Source organism: Podarcis tiliguerta (assembly GCF_965153285.1).
Source record: "Podarcis tiliguerta genome assembly, chromosome: 5".
Classification (NCBI taxonomy): Eukaryota; Metazoa; Chordata; class Lepidosauria; order Squamata; family Lacertidae; genus Podarcis; species Podarcis tiliguerta.
The window spans coordinates 83,990,987-84,005,120 of NC_139538.1; the positions used below are offsets into that span (position 1 = coordinate 83,990,987).

Sequence of the window (14,134 nt, forward strand, 5' to 3'; positions counted from 1 at the left end):
TACATGAGCAGTATCCTTCTTTCCCCTTCTAGTATATCATATTGTTAAAACACATGGCAGCTTATATTCATCTAGTTAAATGTGCTTTGCCAGCGAGGTCTCCCTTTTATTTTATTTTTTGTTTAAATTATGATACCCATTCATCAATTTTTCAAGGAACAATCTTGATAACTTATTTTTAAATGCTCCTAAGATGTAAGCCTGCCATCATAAACAAATGTATGTCATAGACTATGTCTCTCTCTCCCCACCCCCACCTTTATAGGTAAAATAAAATATTCTGAAAGAGTCTATGATGCTTGTATGGAAGCTTTTGATTGCCTTCCTCTTGCTGCACTTCTAAACCAGCAGTTTCTTTGTGTCCATGGTGGACTCTCTCCAGAAATAAATACAATAGATGACATTAGGAGGGTGAGTGTTACTGTGCTAAAGGCATGGGGATATTGGGGTCTTTTGTAATGGTCTTGACGTGCCACTCTTAAATGTTAAGCTAATTTTTTTCTTGTCCTTTGTTAGACATCAAATGAAAATTAACTGCAACCCTATACGTGCCTGCTAAGAAATAAGCCGCATTGAGGCTTAGTCCCCACTGTGACTTAGTTCCTGGTAAGTGTGTATAGGATTGCAGCCTAATTCTCTGATTTATGGAGTTTTTCAGTCTGAGAAGGTAAGTGATAGATGAAAAAAACATAAAGTAATGAATATCCTTTTATTTCTTTGGTATGATTAGATGTTTGTGATCTATATAGCTTAACAAGAAGAGTGAGAATAATAAAAGAAAATGGACATACTGAAAATGAAGATCACTGTGGTATTTTTCATTGAAACAGCTAGATAGATTCAAAGAGCCCCCAGCATTTGGACCAATGTGCGACTTGTTGTGGTCAGATCCCTCTGAAGACTTTGGAAATGAAAAATCACAGGAGCATTTCAGTCACAATACAGTCAGAGGATGTTCCTATTTTTATAGGTAAAAAATAAAACTGATCAAGTTGATAAATGATTGCATGAAAGCATTACTTTATACTCATAGTTGTTTCATTTCACAGCTATCCTGCAGTTTGCGAATTTTTGCAGAGTAATAATTTGTTGTCTATTATCAGAGCTCATGAAGCACAAGATGCAGGGTAGGTATCTTGCCCTCCCATGATACAAATATTCAGTACTCAAATATTCAGCTTCACCACTTCCTTTGTGACACAAAGTCAACTGTTCTTATTTTACAGTTATAGAATGTACAGGAAAAGTCAAACGACAGGGTTCCCATCATTAATAACAATTTTTTCTGCACCTAATTACTTGGATGTCTACAATAATAAAGGTAAGAGCATATTGCTAAGAAAGGTAAATATGTATGAAACATAATCTGTCTTTGTTTAAAAACATTTCTAAACTGCTTAATATTTTTTAAAAAATCTCTCGTGGTGTATGCTATTTACAAAAAAGATTAGACAGTAAAACAAATACAAGATAAAAGAAATACAGTGGTAGCTTGGTTTAAGAACAGCTTAGTTTATGAACAGCTTGGATTAAGAATGCTGCAAACCCGGAAGTAAGTGCTTTGGTTTGTAAACTTTGCCTTGGAATAAGAGCATGTTTTGCTTCCTGTCGAGTGTGTTCCATTTGTAAATTGAGTCCCCCACTGCTTTGGGAAAGCACGCCTTGGTTTAAGAGTGCTTTGGTTTAAGAACGGACTTCTGTAACAGATTAAGTTAGTAAATGAAGGTACCACTGTAAAACAATATAAAAACATAAAGGCAAGTGATACAGAAATTCAGGGGGTTCATGCACATTAATCATGGTCCAGTCCTACAGGTCAGGAAAGCCTAGGCAAAAAGATGTCCTTACAAGACATCTGAAGCAACTGGTGGTTGCTGCTTCGTCTATAGCAGAGTGAAGGGTATTCCACAAAAAAGGGGGGCAACAGCAGAAAACGTCCATGTCCACTCATCCCCCTATGATATTATGCTGGTTATGGTTTCACGAGTAGAATGCAGAACCATCTGGAAACCTCTGGAAGATTAGAAGAATGCTTGAGTAGTTGAAGGGATGAATGAATTGTACAATATGTATGCAATTGAACACAAACGTTCACAGTAACTTGTATAAAAGAATCCAGGAAGTTCTTTAAAATGCTACAGTCTGGTTCTGCTTCATAGATTCTATGCCCAGGCATAGGCAAACTTGGCCCTCCAGACGTTTTGGGACTAGAACTCCCATCATCCCTAGCTAAAAGGACCAGAGATGATGGGAGCTGTAGTCCCAAAACATCTGGAGGGCCGAGTTCGGCTATGACTGTTCTATGCAGTGCCCCACACGGTCTGCAGAGGCACATTCCCATATGCAGAACCATTTGGAAACCTCTGGAAGATTAGAAGAACTGAAGTGCAGATACAGTTATATTTCATTACATTTCCACTCAGGGTAATTTCTCTCACACACGGCCACAGCAAAAATGGTCCTCTCTTTATAGAGCTGCTTAAACGTTTGCCATAAGTTTGTTCGATATCTCTCCAATATTCAGTTGTTTCTCTTTAATCAAAATTTTGCACCATGGAGAGAGAGAGCTTTATTTTTTAAATGCCATAAGTGCAGCATCTACATTCCAAAATCAGGCGTTCATGGCTCCTGCCTTACATGGTTGAGTGAGAGCCTGGTCATGGAAATCTGCAAGTACAGTGGTACCTCGGGTTACATATGCTTCAGGTTACATACACTTCAGGTTACAGACTCCGCTAACCCAGAAATAGTACCTCGGGTTAAGAACTTTGCTTCAGGATGAGAACAGAAATCGTGCAGCGGCAGCACAGTGGCAGCAGAAGGCACCATTAGCTAAAGTGGTGCTTCAGGTTAAGAACAGTTTCAGGTTAAGAACAGACCTCCAGAACGAATTAAGTTCTTAACCTGAGGTACCACTGTACTTTCAGAAACCCAGTAAAAGAATTTACAAATTAAAGGCTCCGTACCTCCCAAGTCACTATGTGAAAGAAGCCCTTCAAGACATACTTCATCATACCAGTTCTCCTGTATTCCTAGATGGAACTTCTCTGTAGGCTTCTGCCTCCCACACTTCAGTATGTTCTGGCCCCTTTCCTGCTGTTTCTTCAATATCTGACCTGAGTCACCTATATCTGGCTCCTTGTCACCTGCTGATCCAGAGTGCCCCAGGGAAAGCAACCCTTAATGCCAGTAAAGCCTTCTGGTTCCAAATCTTCACCTAAGAATTAGAACTTTGGATATTGAACTACCAATGCATTGTCTTCAACGTTTACATTCTGAAGTGGGGGGTTATTGGGTTGTTGTTTTGATTTTGATTATATATTTTGTGGTTTTATATTCTGATTTTGTGCTGTGAACCACCCTGAGACCTCCAGTTATAGGGCAGTATATAAATTCAATAAATAAATTAACAAAATTATAAATCCTCAGCTCCTGAGCATTTCAAAATTGATTGCAATATTTAATCCTTCAGTGGTTATTAAGGTTAGTTCTACCTTCTAGTCAGGACTCAGGGGGTGGCAATCAAACTCATAGCCCTCATGTAACTGATAACGAGTGTGGCACAGATCTGATACCTACACTCTCCAACTCAGTTCCAACAGAGGAGAACGAGTGGGGAGAATGAGGACATTATGCTCACATTGCAGGTTGGACAAAGCCAGAGTTGTTTCCTTCTGTTACAGCGTAGGACACACAGAGACAGACAGACAGAGTGATGGAGGGCAGCGGGTTGACAATAACTTGTAATGTAATTCACTATTGTCCCTATTGCAGGTTATGGTGGGGGTTACCACAAATTGTGTTGTGTTCTCCAGATTTCAGATGAGGGCGCAAGCTGCTTAATAGTAGCTTACAACAAGTCTCTTTAATGGAAATTGTGTATCACAGATACAAGCCCTCATTGCAGTACTACAGAGTGTACATGTGTTATCAAGATGCAGGTAGTTACACAGGATATGCATTTCAAGTCTAAATCACCCGAAGCGCATCCACATTGAAAACAAGACAGCACAGGAAGAAATAACTCCTACAAAAAATACCTCAGGTAAATCTCTAACCACCTCTTTTGCACCACCAGCAGTGCACTGAAAGCCAGCCCTCAGTTAAAAGTAGACTCATTGTGCTTCACTTACATGCAGACACTTGCTTTTACCCCATCCTATAATGTAGAATAGAGATCCCAAATAGGAAAGCAGAGTGTGACTAGCCCTCTGGAAACAACCGGCTTCACCAACCTCACCCAATTCATAGAATTCTATAATATGAGGGATGAGGGGCCAGTGTTCCTAATCTTCTACACCTTTCTAAAAGGTCACTACTGTATATGTGTGACTTCACAGAAAACTGACTTATAAGAACAGGTTACAGGTAAGCAGCTCTGTATTCACTCTCTATTGCCTTCGGAAAGTGGGACTAACACTGTCTGAAGTGAGATCAAGCTTGCACTGGAGGCAGCAATTGTGTGAGCCAGTGCCTCTATGAGTGGAGCTCAGTTGTGGCCCAGCATTGACCCTGTGCATTCCTGAGGTGATGGTGAGATGTTGAACTAGCCCTAAAAGAGTGTAAATACTCCACTGAAAAACATTTTTTAAAAGGAGGAAAGGGGAAACTAAGGAAATAAATAACAACCCCCCCAAAAGAAAATGATGGGGCGAAAAGAAGGTTCCCCCAGGATGGATCCAAAGAAGCATTAGTGGGAAGAAATAGGAATAATATGAGGGTTTCAAAAGCAAGGAAATAGCTAATATGAAAACAGTGCTGTATATTTTTGAAATAATTCTCAAAAGGACTCAAAACTGATGGAGATGCTGTATTTCATATAGATGGAAATGGAGAGCAAGTGTCTGGGGCACTGAAGAAACAATAATAGGGCCTGGCTTTAGAGAATGCTCACGTGAGAGTTTTGCTGAGACAATGGAAATACAAGGATGGAGCCTCAGTGTTGAGAGAGAGAAAAGGCAGCAGGTTTAATTCTTCTTTGAGCAAATGTCACACAGCATCATGTATGTGTGTGGCTGTCTGGGAAACACTTTCCAGGCAGTGTCAGGAGTTTACAGGAGAGACATCCCCACATCTACTAGCACCCAAGACAACCAGGTTATATACTGGGAGTGGGGAACAAGAACTTTCTATTTTCTGTCTTTCTAAGGGGAGCAGAAGTGCACAGATATCAGTGTACCTGGCATCTGCTTATACATCTGTTCACTAGTGGTGTGATCCCTTCCCTGTTGGATGGAGGGGAATGTTCCCTCCTGCTTGCCATCACTTCAGACTTCTGCATTTATACTCTTCCTCTAGGGAGGTGGCTTGGTTTTTATGCTCTTCAGCAAACTAATTCCTTGAGTAACTAAGGGTGATCTTGGTAGGAGTGGGAAGTAAAGTAGGGTAGCCTTAAAGTGCTCTTTCTCTGGTATAAATCTCCACACATCTAGGGCAGATGACCACTTTCTACTGAGCTTTGGAGCATTGCACATGGCTGCTCTCGGGATAAAAGTTATTTTGTTTATTAAAATATTTCTTTCTTGCCTTTCAAGTTAGTTCAGTCTCAGATTAAAGCAAAATACAGTATAAACCACAAAGGGAAAACAGAGCTAGAAGACTTGTTCTTGTTTATATTTTGATTATGTATTCTGTGTTTTTATATCATGATTTTATCCTGTGAACCGCCCTGAGACCTGTGGGTATAGGGCAGTATGTAAATTTCTTAAATAATAATAAAAGACCGAGCTTACTACTAAAATATATGTGCGGCAGGAGGGGAAGGGGGGAAATCAAAACCTCAGCAAAACAAGCTATATCTACAGAATGTTGGAAAGTGTTTTGAGATTGGCCTTCTAAAGTAACAATTCCCACAGCCTTGGTGCTGAAACAGAAACCGCTGATGATAAAGAGATGCAGGACGAGTCCTCAGATGAGAATCACAGTGGGTAGACAGGCTTATGTGGAAGAAGGCGATCCTTTTAATAGCTTGTTCCCAAAATGTTATACATAATAATAAGCACTTGAATTATTTCAGCCGGAACAAAATTAACAATATAGTGGTACCTCTGGATGTGAACGGGATCTGTTCCAGAGCCCCGTTCGCATCCTAAAGTGAACGCAACCCGCGTGTGAGCGGGTCACGATTCGCTGCTTCTGCGCATGCACGTGACGTCATTTTGAGCGCATGCACAGAGTGCAACCCGAAAACACTCAACCGGAAGCTACTTCAACCCGAGATATGACTGTATCAGAATGAATATGCTCTGAAAAGCCACCATATTTTGCACCACCTAAAGTCTCCAAACACATTTAAGAGACTGTGTCCCATAGGGTGCATTTCATTACTCTCATCTGAATGTGACCAAGATAGTGCAATTTGCATTCCTGAATTACATTTGAGTCAGATATATAGACACGTGTCACGTAGACACGATGTAGTAGCAGCGGCAACGGCAATGGCACTATTTTGTGAGAGTCCTAAAGGACAACTACAGCTAGTCATTCCAACGTACCTATCTCTTCAGGGCAGGAGTGTTTCATTACTCAGGAAGAGACATCTATGTTAGTGAATCTGATGCCATCACTCAGCGAAAACCAGTTGGCAAGGCCACAGTTGTTCCGATGAGAAGGAAGCACAAAGGTCTCTCAGTGTACCCTGATACAGTGGTGGTAAAACCTCAAGTCTGATCATCTTGTGCAGAATGAGAATTTGACTCATCTAAAGCTTTAACTGGCTTTCCTTCCAGCATCTGCAACTTTCAGGGAGAGCACTCATCTATCTTTGGAAATTCCTGCTATGTCCAAGATGACACTAGCTTGATATTCTGTGTTGCTGCTGCTTGTTAGAGGCCATATTGGATTACATCCTGCAAGTTCCACTGTGTGCCTACTATGGTTGTGGTTGAATAGTTACAGGGGCTGTTTAAGCATAATGCCAAATGCTAACTGTATAGTGTTACAAGAATAGGAAAGGCATGGGCTTGGTGTTTCTCTCCTCTTGTGCTCTGAAATCAATAACTCCTAGTCCTTGTTTGTGACATTTGTTTATTATTTTGTTCAAACAAACCAATTCATGGTTTGTGTTTGCTTGCTAGCCAGGCTCACAAACTAAGGGGCTTGTGCCTGCTTAAACTCGCATATGAATAGCCCAATAGAATCTACAATTCACTGTTGGCTGTTTAAAAAATGTCAAACAACCCTCAGGTGTTGGAATGAATGTGCTAGCTGAAAGGTTTGCAGTTATTGATTGCTTGATACATAATTTCAGCTAATCACTAAAACTTTTTTACAGCTGCTGTATTGAAATATGAAAATAATGTTATGAATATTCGGCAGTTCAACTGTTCACCGCATCCTTATTGGTTGCCAAATTTTATGGATGTCTTCACATGGTCTTTGCCATTTGTTGGAGAAAAAGGTACGTCATATCATGAAACAAGGCATAAAACAGGTTGTCACTCAAACATTTGCCGCTTATCTAGTGTTACATTTATGCAGGTAGATTTAAATGCATGTTTTCAGTTGATAGCTTGTGTGTATCTGTGTGGCCAGATAAAACCTGCCTGTAGCCCACCAATTCAGACACCGCCTACAAACTGTATTTTTGTCCCATTGTTTGATACTCACTTTGGGATTTGTTTGTTTTTTGTTTTTGTTTCAGGCAGGTAGCTAAATTACAATGCTTGTTGTTCCAGGCAGGTAGCTAAATGTGATGCTTGTTGAGCCCCGCTGAGTTGCCATGTTTGACTGTTAGGTGGGTTCAGCATGGTACGTTACACACAGTACTATAGTTGTGCTTTACATTGTTGGGCTGCAGATTTTTATTTATGTATGTAAAACAGACATTTCTCTTAAGAGTCAGCAGCCATCAATATACTGTACAAGCACTCCCCGTTTTAGGCGCAACTGATATGCATGCAATCACGCACAGCACCGAACCCAGAAGTAACTCGGAAATGTCATTAAAAGTGTCATTAGAAGGGCAGGGCAGGGTGGGATGAGGCAGAACGGGGTGCTTGCAGGCTGTTTAAATTGCATGTGATTTCACACAATCACCTGGAACGCAACCCCTGCTGGGAGCAAGGACTGATGCCTTCATGCCCTGTATGTGAGCTCTCTAATGGCACCAATTGTTCTTACTTAATTTCTGATCCAGCAATGCTGTTCTTTTATTAAATGACTTACAGTGAAGGACTGGAAGTTGACCTATTTAGCTTTTCATATAATTTTGTTCTGTCTCCCTCCAATGTATTTTGCATTTTAATAGTATTGTAGATTTTAAACTATTCAGCTTATAATAAGTATTATGATGTGTTGGATTGTTGTTGTTTTTTAATTTAGTGACAGAAATGCTGGTGAACGTTCTGAGTATTTGTTCTGATGATGAACTGATGACTGAGGGTGAAGATCAATTTGACGGTAAGGCTACTTTTATGACTTATGGGTCTGTACTGTGAATTCCTGAAAGATTTTATTCTGTGCATAATTTGTGAACTTTTAAGGGTTTCACTTTGAGGAATGCTATTAGATTTTTAAAAGAGAGTCTTCAAATGATTCTGGTATATTAAGAATTGAAAACTTGGTGTGCTTATATTTTCTGTATTAAAATTCCTAATGTAAAATATTTATTCCATTGCATAGAATAAAAAGACACAAGACCTGCTTCTTCATTTTCTTCCCCTGCCCACTGCAACACACACACACACACACACGATTGCCATCATGCAAGGGGCAGTGCAGGGATGAACTATTTGTCCCCAACACTTCCTACACATTTCCAATGTATTGAGGGCTAAACCTCTTCAGTAGGGAACTTGACTAGGCTCCCCGGTGCAGTCTAGAACCCTGACTTAGGGGCTAAATCATAAGTGGAGCCTGTGCAAGTAGAAAAGACTCCTTGCTGCACAAGTTCAGCCCCAAACACTGGGGAGAAAGATGGGATTGGTAGCAAGGAAAGTTTGTCTGAAGGGGGGAATGACTGAATAGGGCTGTAGATTATCAAATATTTAGCCCATATTTCAAATTTCTGCTTCCTGATACATATAATTTATTGTTACTCATTGCAAGGAAACCTATGAAGTCTTTTTTGTTTATAGAACTATAAGTGAATTTGGTCGATCTACGGTTCAGTAGCCACAACTTTTACTTATTTTGACTTTGGGGTGCTTTTTATACTATATATTTAACAGTGTTTGTTTGTATATTTGTGTTACTTGAAATTTATGTCCTTCCTACACTTTATATCATCCTGTCAACAAATTCACTGAATACTGAACAGACATTACAAATGCTACCAATATATTTTTAAAATGCACTCAGCAGTATGCAGTGTTCTATGAGAGTAGCAGTTTTCCATTTTTCCTCCTCATTTTTCTTTTCAACTTCCATTCTTTATTATCACTGCCAATGTAAAAGCTCTTCCTTTTAGTTTTCCTCACTCACCTTTTTCTCCATCGTTCACTTTCTTTTTTTCTGGACTCTCCATCTGAAGAACGAATCATATATGGCAATAAAAAAGGTACAGAAAAGACGGAGTAATATTGTTTTGAAATATGACTTATCAAAGTTATCAAAGTAGAGAACACATTTATATATTTTCCTTATATAAATGTGTAGTATTTGTTTTATTGCCAGTCTTTCTGTGCATGAAGGGTTTCTCCTCTTTTCCATTCCCCTTTTGTAGTAGCTTTCATATTTTCCCTACTTTTAATATCTCTTTTTCTGATCCTGCATGTGTAGGAAAGTTTTCAGTTGTCTGCCTTGTTTATGATTTTAGTGTAAGCATTCTACATTACAAATGGTGCATGAAATGTGATCTCTGTAATGTTTCAGTTGCTGTTTGTGCAGTAATTTTGTTCTCTTCCAGCTAATATTTGTATGAGAAAGCTTTACATCACTATTGTGCTAATTTCAAGCTGATGTGTATAATAATAAGTTAGAATAATTTATATTACTAAGGTAAGGCCTGCAGGGACGCGGGTGACGCTGTGGGTTAAACCACAGAGCCTAGGGATTGCTGATCAGAAGGTTGGCAGTTCGAATCCCCGTGATGGGGTGAGCTCCTGTTGCTCATTCCCTGCTCCTGCCAACCTAGCAGTTTGAAAGCACGTCAAAGTGCAAGTAGATAAATAGGTACTGCTCTGGCAGGGAGGTAAAGGGCGTTTCCGTGCGCTGCTCTGGTTTGTCAGAAGCGGCTTAGTCATGCTGGCCACATGACCTGAAAGCTGTACGCCGGCTCCCTCAGCCAGTAAAGCGAGATGAGCGCCGCAACCCCAGAGTCAGCCACGACTGGACCTAATGGTCAGGGGTCCCTTTTAACCAGGCCTGCAAGCAGAAGTCTGCGCAAAGACTTTCGCTAGCACAACAGGGCTTTCCCTGCACCGTCCTCTCCCCACAAGCCCCCTGTTTTTACCCCTCCCCATTTGCATGGAGGAGGTTAGGAGAACTCCCAGAAAGGCACATGGGAGGCAGCTGAGCAGAGATTGCTCCATCAGCATAAGCATAAGTGTTTGCACTGATAGAGCAATCTGCTTGGCGCTATGTGGAATTCCTCCCACAACTTTCATAATGAGCAGAAGTATATTTTAATAGCTTTGAAATAGCCTGTTACTAAATATTGCTGCAGTGCTATTGCCGCAGATCCAAAGGACTGTGCAACTTGCTCTACACACGTGGGGGAGCTTTCGACTTGTGGCCTTCTTTAATGGCCCTCTCCCAGCCTCCCAGTTGCATGGAAAACCTTTTTGGGGGGGGGGGGAGGGAGGCTTTTTAAAGCTGTGATATCACATAGTGGGGGTGGTTCTATTGTTTAAAAGTAAAAATTAAACATTCCATGGGGCTTGCCCAAATCTTTGGGTGCACCAAATATAACCCAGACATGACCTTTATTGACCAGGATTTGGGGACAGATATTAAACACAATTATGATAATAATGTAAATTATGCAACCAGTATGCTGGTAGTGGCATGTTAGATTGCCTAGTAAGTGTGCATCTTAAATAAAGAAGAAATGTCCCAGTAATTCTCTAGTCTTCCTTCTGAAAGCTATATTGGAAACTGCCTTTTGTTCCTTATATGTCTCCCAGTTGCACACTGTATTAAGTACAGTCTTACAGTTCTTTGGTTGAGGAGACAACTTCCATTCTAGTCTCCTCCCCCCCTTCCTGCTTTCTTGTGTTGTTGGTGGGATTTTTGTTCCTATCCATGCCTAGAGCTTAGTATTTTTTTTTTAAGAGGGAATCGTGCAACTGAGTTTCATATGTAGTTAAAGCAGGTAGCCTGCAGTACAAAGGTAAAGTATACATGCTCTTTGCCTCTGACGCTGCCCACCCCTGGCAGGCTGCCCAGAAGGGAATGTGGCCCTTGAACTGAAAGGTCCCACACCCCTGTCCTACAATCTTTGTAGACCACATCCCTGAAGGAAAACCATGTTCATGTGTGTGTATGGGAGTCTAATCTAATTTTTCAAACAAAGAAGAGATACCGTGTTTTTCCGTTTATAAGAGGAGCTTTTTTGACCCAAAAATGAGCTTCAAAATTTAGGATCATCTTATACACGGGTAGTGCTGAGGGAGGTTGGGCAAATGGTTTTTTGGCACGAGCCTGAGATTGTAAGTGGTGATTGGCCGCTTGATTGGGGGCGGGCGGGGATGCTGAAAATCGCTCACCCGCCAGAACGCAGCACACAACTGCTCGTGTCGCTTACAATCGGCACTTACAAAATCAGGCTCACGTTTCTTTCCGGTGGGTGAGCAATTTTCAACATTCCCCTCCCCACACACAATCAAGCGGTCAATTGCCGCTTACAATCTTGGGCTCACGCTTCGTTCCAGCAGGTGAGCGATTTTCAGCATTGACCACCGGAACGCAGCACACAACCGCTCGCGTCGCAGCTGCCTGATCACCACCATTAGCCCTCCTGATTGCCGCTGCAGCAGCCAATAGGCAGCTGCCTTTGTTGCAGCAAGCAGGAGCATGATTGGCGGCCGCTGGTGGCGATCGGGAAGCTGATAGGTGGTTTCTGCTATCAGCTATCAGCTTCCTGAAGGGAGCAGGTGGTCCGTTTACTGCATGTGTAGCGAGGAGCGATAGCAGAGGTGGCCTCCTCCTCGCAAGCCTTGTTGCCTGGCTCCGCGCGATCGTGTCCTGCCTGTTCCCTAGCCTCCAGCAAAGCAGAGCAGCTCAACAACTCTGCCCCCGCCCAAAGAAAGCGAAGTGTGTGTGTGTGTGTTTCTGCCACGAGGGAACAGCTGATAGGCAGCTTGTTGGATGTGTGCGGCTGTCAGCGTTTATCAACTATTTTCCCTAAAAAAAAGCTCTACAAGTCAGGGCAATCTCCCCCCACTTTCTAAATTTGGAGTCCCCAAAAATAGGGGTTGTCCTATACATTGGGGTGTCCAATACACGGGAAAATACGGTATTTGCCTGGAAGAAACTTACAAGTGAAACAGCACTTAGGTTGGAATGAAGTATACATGCCAGGAGAGGGGATGTTAGCTAGCTAATTGAATTCATTAATCACTTCCCACAACAGAAAGTCCTGAACTGATTTACATGAATAAAATATAGTGATTGTGGGAGATAGAGGGAGAGATGGAGATGGATGAATAGACATGCTGTTCAGTGTTCTAGAACACTGTTGATTTGGAGCACATTTAGGTTGCCAGTTAGTAATTTGAATGCCAGCTATGGTATAAGTCCCATTTATTCCTTGAATTTTCTATTTGTGCTCAGTCAGGTTCATAACTGTTTAAAAGATCAGCAGTCAAAAGCCTAAGAATGAAATGCCATCAGTAAACAATTAGCAGCAATTAATAGTCTTGATATTTGTCACTTAGTGTTTAGAACTGTTTAATCTTTTCAGGATGTTTGGTGATCTGTGGACTGAAGAGATTTGTCTGTGATGAGGCATCATTATTCAATCACCTTAAGTTCCAGGCTGAAGGAGAACCATATGTTATCACAGTTTTATTGATGGTCACATTGTATGCAATTTTTGTTGTGTGCTCCACTAGCTTGAGACTTTCTTCTTCCATTGGAAGTAGGTACAGCTGCAGCACGAAAAGAAATAATCAGAAACAAAATCCGTGCAATTGGCAAGATGGCAAGAGTCTTCTCTGTTCTCAGGTAATTACTAGTCTCAACTTGTCTGATCTGTTTATATGGAAAGACTACGTGTTAGCAGCTCCCTACCTGCTCTTACAATTAAGTGCGACTGTAACTTCTTTAATAGATGAGTTATCTATTGCTAATATTGTACTTCTGCTAAACATTTATTTAGCACCAATGCTTGTTTTTCAGAATGTGGAGCTATCCTAACCCTTTCTCATGCAGTTGAATAATGAGAGCAGAGCAAAGGTGATGGCAGGAACAAAGAGTAAAAAATAATGGCAAGAAAAAGGGCTCTGAAAGACAGGTGCAAAGGAGGGAAGGGAAATGATGTCATGGGCGCAGTGAATGGACAACACAAGAAGCATAATTTAAAGGCAGCAGGAGTAAGAGACAAGAACAAAGGGATCTGGTATTTGGTTTCGCTTAAAAATGATAATCCTGCCATATCCAAGCTCAGAGTAGCTTCTGACATATATAATATTTTTGAAAGGCAAGAAGATGCCACAGATGTACAGTCGTACCTTGGAAGTCAAACTGAATCCATTCCGGAAGTCCGTTCGACTTCCAAAATGTTCGGAAACCAAAGCGTGGCTTCTGATTGGCTGCAGGAAGGTGCTGCAGCCAATTGGAAGCCATGGAAGCCCTGTCAGACATTTGGGTTCCAGTGAACGTTTGCAAACTAAAACATTCACTTCCACGTTTCCAGCATTCAGGAGCCAAAACGTCCAAGTACCAAGGTGTTCAGGATCCAAGGTACGACTGTACGTATAATGGGAGGAGGAAATGCCTTTCTTTCCTTCCTAAACACCAGGGAGCAGGGCTGGCAGACCTCTCCTGAGATTGTGTTCCCCAGACTTCACCTTCCTCTCACCATTCTAAATCACACCCTCCCTGCTATTTTCACTTGCAGTATTACATTTCCCGGTTCTTCAGTATTAGATAGGAGACAGTGATTTGGGGAATAAGAAGAGCTCAGGCAAGGACCTGCATGCAAGTCTGAAGCATATTGGGTATGAAGACCTCTTTGGGTAAAACAGCTTTT

At 41.4% G+C, this 14,134-nt stretch overlaps 1 protein-coding gene across 13 annotated transcripts in view; it reads left to right on the forward strand.

Moving 5' to 3' along the window:
• Positions 1 to 14,134, forward strand: part of PPP3CB (protein phosphatase 3 catalytic subunit beta) — a 37,974-nt gene that overhangs the window by 15,350 nt on the left and 8,490 nt on the right. For 5 of the 13 annotated variants that reach the window (XM_083440465.1, XM_083440472.1, XM_083440469.1 and 2 more), the window contains 8 exons: positions 266 to 411; positions 831 to 970; positions 1,050 to 1,127; positions 1,227 to 1,321; positions 7,274 to 7,399; positions 8,323 to 8,400; positions 9,473 to 9,499; positions 13,023 to 13,107. In XM_083440465.1, the coding sequence (XP_083296591.1) occupies positions 266 to 411; positions 831 to 970; positions 1,050 to 1,127; positions 1,227 to 1,321; positions 7,274 to 7,399; positions 8,323 to 8,400; positions 9,473 to 9,499; positions 13,023 to 13,107 (775 nt within the window). Of the gene's footprint in view, positions 1 to 265; positions 412 to 830; positions 971 to 1,049; positions 1,128 to 1,226; positions 1,322 to 7,273; positions 7,400 to 8,322; positions 8,401 to 9,472; positions 9,500 to 12,844; positions 13,108 to 13,281; positions 14,128 to 14,134 lie in introns of those variants that run through there. The other 8 variants (XM_083440474.1, XM_083440471.1, XM_083440468.1 and 5 more) reach the window with 5 other exon arrangements.